Below are 7,283 nucleotides of genomic sequence, written 5' to 3' on the forward strand. Positions count from 1 at the left end.
ATAAGATTTATTTCTTAACAGTATTCGCTAACACAATTAAATGTTATGTAGAACAATATTACTGCTTGGCGACACAATCCACATTGTGCTTACTATATGTATTATCTCACATGTAATTCATGATTTACAAAGGGAAATTTGTTTTCAGAAGACAAGGATGTGTTTGTCACTCAAATGTTATTGTTGCATAGTCTTAAACATTTTAACATTTAAGAAATATTATTTTCTCTCTTTTATATGTTATCGTTATTACATAAGAAAAGACAATATAAACTTGCATCTGTGATCAATATATGTATATAATAGATTATCTATACGTGTAACCAATATCCTCATAAAATCAGTGACTGTATAATAAGGTTTTTTCTTATAAATATTACTGCCTAAATATAGAGTGCAAATAATAATAAAGTTAATGGTAAATCGTAATAAAATAATAGATGCATATATTTAGAATTTGTCTACGACAATGTTGTACTCATTCATTATTTTGTTTATTCTGCAAATAAATAAAGATCTATTCAACTAGTATTATATTCTAGGTTTTGTATCTAAAAATAATACTATTTTGAGAAAATGTATAGTTTCTATATTCAATTTAAACTATGTAAAGTAACATGCTAAAAAATATATAACACCTAAACAGAGCTTTATGAAACAGAGTTGTTTTTAACAAAGAAATAACAATATTATTGATATTAATGTTTTAATATTATTGTTTACAATTCTGCTGTTAAATATCTTATAATTTATTAAACTGAATTCTATATATACGACGTTTTATTATTCTTTTGTATTTAAATACCTTAAACTATTTTAATTGTTAATTCTAATAATGGAAGTAGCTTTTCCAATTAAATGTTTTTATATATTTTTGCTGGAATCATATAATAATAAGACAGTGAAGTATAAATAAAATAATCTTTGTTTCAGCCCTTGTAATGTTTAAATATTTAATTTTTATTTAATATTTGATTGAGTGTCGATACACATCCTCTTGACTTCTTAAAACAAATATTTAGCATGTGCTACTGCAAGATTTCTGAAACCATTATACAATAATATGTGTAGCTATATCTGTGTGCGATAAACAACTGCTAAAACCTGACTTATGAGTGTCTTTAACACACAATGTAAAATATGTACAAAGATTTATGGAGCCCAACTCCTAATTTTCTTTTATCTTTCCCCCAATCAGTGTATGATCATGTTGTCTGATACCATAAAGCATATCCGCGATTGATTTTTTTTATAAAAAATATATAATATATATCTATATAAAATTTCATTCTTTTTTCAGCCAACATGTCTTCGTACAAATTTAATTCCACTCAGGGGTATTTGATTTTGTTTTCTGCAATTTGTTTCTTAAGTTTAATTTTTCCATTTTTTTTTCTTTTTTTTTTTTTAATTTAGTACCTGAGGTACTTCGACGCTCAAATAGAAATATAAATGCATCTTTGACCAATTACGATATATATGATAATGAACGTCTAATACCTATCTGATGATTAAAGCACAATGGCAGCAATTTTTCAAATATAATGCAAAAGGCTGTAAATTGATGAATAAGTTGTTGAGCTGCATTCATGACAATTGCATAGTTGAAAATCCAATTCTATGCATTTTGTCAAGAAATTTGGTTTAAAGTACGAATATGATTGCTAATTACAATAAATTTTAATTTTTCGTATTTTAGAATAACTCTAATATGATATTTTATTTATGTAAATTATGTACATAAATTAAAGTAATTCTTTTTTTTTTTTTAGAAGTTAAAAATTGTGCTATATCTCACATGCATATAAATATACAATTACTCGTTCATTTCGCAAATTCTTTACGTACGAACGAACATTGCTTTAAATATAATCATTTTCTTACTAGTTTAAAAACCACATTAAATTGCAACATTCTTTTTACTCATTAAATAAAAAATTTCAATTGCAAGGGTGTTAAAATTCTAATTACGTATATGCGTATATTGCAAACCACTATAACACTACTTCTAATATATACAAAATTTTCTATCCTAGGAAGTATGTGATGGTTGTTGCACTTGACATCTTTATGTTATCGTCTTGAAAACAGCTCAACCGCCAACGGTGCTATAAGCTATACTCGAAACGGAAATGATAGACGGCTTAGACAATTATTTGTTCCCAAGATGTCTTTACAATAACACACTATCGGTAACATTTTCTCAGCCTTTTCTTAAAAAAGAAGAATGAACGATGAAATGATCATCAAGTTCGATAATTTGTACTTTGCATCTGAGCAGGTGAAATGACAAATCGAAGATAAAAATTTTTAACTGTCACTTTACGTTCTTGACAAAACAATGTACAACACAAAGCATATATGAATATATATTTTCATTCTGGTAAGTGTTCCTCCTTTATACTAAATCTTATATCTATATCTACAATTTATATTAATGGGGGAAAAATTACCTAAACGATGTTAGGTAGGTAAAAATTGTCATGAAATCTGCTGTAATTGCAGGGTGTCCATATAGTGATACTATTCTATTATCTTCCAGTGTCATATAAAAGTTTCTTTAGCGCAGATTAAGTAAATTAGAAGGTTTCAAGGTAGCTCATCACGAACAAGCCTGTTGCATTTCTGCTTTAGCTGCCTTTATAGCTAGAAGGAAATTAAATTAATTTTCCATAAAATAAATTTCATGTAAAAAATTTCTTTAATATTTTATGTATAAAAACATTAATAATTCATCGAATTATATATAAACTAACTCGAATAATATATACATAAAATATTTACCTTCCCGTTCTCTTCTTCTTAATTTTTTTCTGCGTCTTTCAATAGCGGCAAGTTCAACTTTTACGGCATTATATGTCTTACGCAATTCAGCTAATTTTTGCTGTAATACAGCTATCCTTTGACTGCCATCCAATTCTGGATCTACAATAAAAACAAAAAATTAAAAAATGCATACACATGCACACACGCGTATACATATGTATATATTAGATAATATGTTAAAATTAAGAAAAAAGTTTATCAAATATTTGTTACCTAATTCTACATAAAAATTATATTTTGTCGGCCGCGGTGATCTTGATGAGTAGGTACTAAGATCAGGAACACTGGTGATATTTGTATGATTTGCTGAAGTTGAATTTACTCCACATAAATTGGAACCTTCACTCGTATCATCGCTATCGCTTCCACCACCATGTCTACCATGTCTGTTACTATGCCTTCCCGTTTTTTTGGTAGTGTTTTTATCACATTCTGAATGCTTCCTATTCCTTTTACGTTTTTTAGGAGATTGTGTTTCTTCAATAGATCGTTTTGCTGGTGGTTTTAATATTCTGTCTGCAGAATTTCCTTCAACATTTGGCAATGTATCATCTTCACTGAATCCTGGACCTTTCCCACCACTATCATTATCTGCTTCAGAACTATCACGATTATGTTTCATATTATCCTCTGAAGTTGGTGATGAACCACCTGTTCTTTCTTCTCTTGGAGATCCAGAAATATTGGAAATACTCGAGTCAGGTGTAGTTGGAGGAGTATTATCCATTACAGGTGCTGCTTCATTGCTTTCTCTTCTCTGTGCAGGCATTAGTGCAGGTAAATGTTGATGATGAGACTGTTGCCTTATACCTAAAGTAGGATTTTGTTGCATAGATAGAGAAACTGGAACTGATGTTTCTACAGGTTTTGGCAGTGCCATACTAAGAGTAGTAACAGTACTGCTGGTTGTACTTTGACCAGATGTAGGTGCACTTGCAAATGGCATTTCCATTAATATACTATTTTCTGTAGTTTCAACTTTTGGAGGAGAACAAGATGGACCAGCATTTATTTGTTCTATACTTTCAGTGATAGGTGCTGGTGAACCTGGTATTTCTTCTTCACATAGTAAAGAATTAATTGTCTCTCCCTCTTCATCTGTTTTTGTAACAGGTGCATTCTCAGTTTTAAATTCAGTAAGACAATCTTGTTGATGTTTTAGTGCTGGCATAGATTTCTGTGTTTGTAATTGTGAATACCTTTCTTGTGTATCTTGAAGCCTGTCTAATTCTGCTCTTAATTTAGCATCAAAATTTGATGAAGTTTTTACATCTTGGGATTCCTCATTGTCAATTATTAGCCTCTGTTCAGAATCACTACTATCTGCAGAATCTACCATATCTTGGTTAATTATTTTTTTATGTTTTTCCTTTTCTTTTTCTTTAAAATCGTGTTCTTTAAATTCATCTTCTGTCTTTTTAAACTTCTCATTTTCCACATGTTTCCATTCTTCTTCTTCACCTTCTTGTATTTTTTTATGTTCTATTTTTGTTTCAACAAATTTCTTTATTTCTATTTCTTTCTTTAATTTAAATTGTTGAAGTTCTTCCTCTTTTTGTTTAATTACAACACACATTATTTCTTTACATTGGTCTTCATTGTTTATCACAATTTCTTCTTCCTCACGTTTCTTATTCTCAATTTCAATTTTAGGTGTATGCTGATCTTCTTTATTTTTTTGTATAATTACAGTATCTAATTTCTTAGCAATTTCTTTTGAAGGTTTCCACACAACTTCAGGAATCTCATCTTCTTTCTTAACATCTTTAACTTTATTACGAAAAGCCATTGCAGCTGAGAGTTTTTCTTCTATTGTAGATGTAGCTGGCAACCGTGCACTAATTGGAACTGGAACTGTCACAATTGGAGATGAAACAGGTGTAACATCTAATAGTTTTGAATCTAATGGTTTTAATTCAGGAGATTGACTATGCAATGGAGATTTAATGCTTTGTTTTTGCTCAATAGTTATATCAGATTTGTTTGAAATTATTAATGTCATATCTTCTCTTACTGATTCAATTTGTGGATTTATATCTTCTTTATTTAATTCCATTGAATCATTTACATCATTAACAGGAAACATTTCTTGTTGATATGTAAATAGGTTTTCTTGTTCTGCTTCTGAAACTTCTGTTTCTGATATTATTAAACGATCTTCTGAATCATCATGAGTACCATCATCATCTCCAGGTAAATCACTAAATAAAAGATCTATACCATTGCTTATTTTACTTGCTTCCTCAATAATAGGTATAGGTTTCACTTGATTAAATGGTGGTGATTCGCAAAGTTTAACAAATGCTTCTTCACATGTTCCCATTGATGTAGATTGTAATGATTTGTGAGAAGGTAAGCTATCTGTAATATCATCAGGTCTTTTATTAAATAATTTCTTTATTTTCTTTCGTGAATCGTTATCCATCTCTGATTTAGTTTCTTTTATAACTGGTGATACAACCAGTTTTTGTTTTTTTTTAGGACTTTTTGGTTCATCCTCAAATACTCTTTTTTTTACTTTGTCTTTTTCTCCACTCGTATCCCGTTTGTTTCGTACTTCAAATTCAAATGGTTCTGGTTCTTTAAATTCGTATATATCTTCTGTATTATCTATTATTTTAGGCTCAGATACGATTGTTTCTATTTTTGACGATTCTAAATTTTTTTCTAATTTTGTTGAAACTAAAACAACATTTTCTTTTTCTTCTATTTTTATTTCATCTTCTGGATCAGGTTCAACTCTGACAAGTTCTAGTTTCACTGCTTTATCAAAACCTTTTAATTCTGATCGTATTTGATTCAAATCAAAATCTCGACCTTTAGGTTGTTCTTCATCACTATCTGGTTCAGATTTTATACCTTGTGATTTGCTAATCGTCCTTCTTAAACGTCTACCTCTGCGTGGTTCTTCCAAATTATCTTTATCTTCTTCACCTTCGCTAGTTTCATCAGGTTTTATTCTATCTTCCGTTCTATATCTTACATCTCTACGTTTCCTTTCGTCTGTGGCCTTAGATTTGATTCTCGCTTGTTCAGATTCTGTAGTATCTGAATCATATGCCTCGCTTTCTTCAGTTTCCGATGGAGCTATATCCGCATGTCCAGATGTTCTTCTAGTACGTCTTCGATGTTCTATACTGGATGTATCATTATTTCTTGTTCGTGTTTGACGATTATTAGCTGGTGTTGCTGGACTTTTAGTTCTCGAACTGGAACTTATAACAGATAACGGAGTGGTAGACCTAGCCGGTTGGATTATTTCTTTTTCCTTATCTTCTTTTTTAACTTCTTTCGTTGATGTAGACGAAACAACTGACGTCGTAGGTGCAACACTTTGCGCTCGGCGCCGATTTTGAGATGTACTTGAATTAGTATTAGAAACAATTTTTGACGATTTATTTATGTTATTTGATAAATTCGTACTGGGAGTTTGAGGTCGTGAAGTAGCTTTAATTCGTTTTACCCTTCCCTGAGCTTGTGTAAAATTTTGCGCTATTCTTGATGGTTTAATCCATTCATCATATCTTGTATTCCATCCAGTATAATGCACTAAATACATTGGTTCTGTACCATCTTTTTCCATATCAATAACTTTTGCTTCATAAGTGACTTTAGACTCATGAGTAGGTCCATAATATACTTTCAGCCTATCTCCTAATTCTACAGGTCCTTTATAACAAGGAGCTGAGTCTGTTAACTGTTCATCTGTACGTGACTTTTCTGCTTCATATTCTTTTCGCTTCCTCCCTCGTTTCTTTAATTCTTCATCTATCAATCGTCTTTGTTTAGATAACGTTTTTCTTTCTGATTCTCTTGATGGAGTTCGAGTTTCTCTATTTTCAGAAGACATTTTATTTTTTACGTTATCATCCTTAGATTTAGATCTTGTTTTAGCAGCATCCTCCTCTTTTATTTTATCATCTTTCTTTTCTTGTTTTTTAGGTTCATTTTTCTTTTTTTCTATTACTTTTTTTTTTGATTCCTCTTTATTTTTAGATTTACCTCTAATTGGTAAGGATAAAGATGTTGAAATTTTTTGAGATTTTTCACTACTAGATGATTCAGCTTCACCTTCAACATTCACGTCACTTTCTTGTCCACTACCGTTTTCTTCAAATTCATCCTTCTTCTTTATTTTTACAATTTCTTCTTCTTTTATTGGTTCTTTTTTAGCTTCCTTCTTCTCTTTCTTTTCCTCTTCTATGATTTTTTTATCTTCTTCTTCTTTTTCATTTTTAGTAACTGACACTTGAGGTGGTATAGGTGTATTTCTGTCTTTGTCTCTAATTAGACTTCTTCCAGGACGTTGTTTACGCATAGTACCCCTTGGATGATTTACCATAGTACAACCTAATTTTCTATAAAAATCTTCAAAGGAGTGTAAGAATTTCTTATAGGCCTGTTTAACCAAATTGTGCGTAGATGGAGAATTTTGCATTGTAAAACTTAAGCGTCGT

General features: G+C 30.3%; 1 protein-coding gene across 1 annotated transcript in view; it reads right to left on the reverse strand.

Moving 5' to 3' along the window:
- Positions 1-1,955: 1,955 nt before the first annotated feature.
- htk (AT-rich interaction domain hat-trick) overlaps positions 1,956-7,283 on the reverse strand; it is an 8,009-nt gene continuing 2,681 nt past the window's right edge. The window contains exons 6-8 of the mRNA XM_017912250.1: positions 3,040-7,283; positions 2,785-2,925; positions 1,956-2,646 (exon numbers count right to left, since the gene is read on the reverse strand). Of these exons, the coding sequence (XP_017767739.1) occupies positions 2,603-2,646; positions 2,785-2,925; positions 3,040-7,283 (4,429 nt within the window). The 3' untranslated portion in view covers positions 1,956-2,602. The remainder of the gene's footprint in view (positions 2,647-2,784; positions 2,926-3,039) is intronic.

The sequence above is a fragment of the Eufriesea mexicana genome, unplaced genomic scaffold, assembly GCF_001483705.2.
Source record: "Eufriesea mexicana isolate 0111107269 unplaced genomic scaffold, ASM148370v2 scaffold354, whole genome shotgun sequence".
NCBI lineage: Eukaryota > Metazoa > Arthropoda > Insecta > Hymenoptera > Apidae > Eufriesea > Eufriesea mexicana.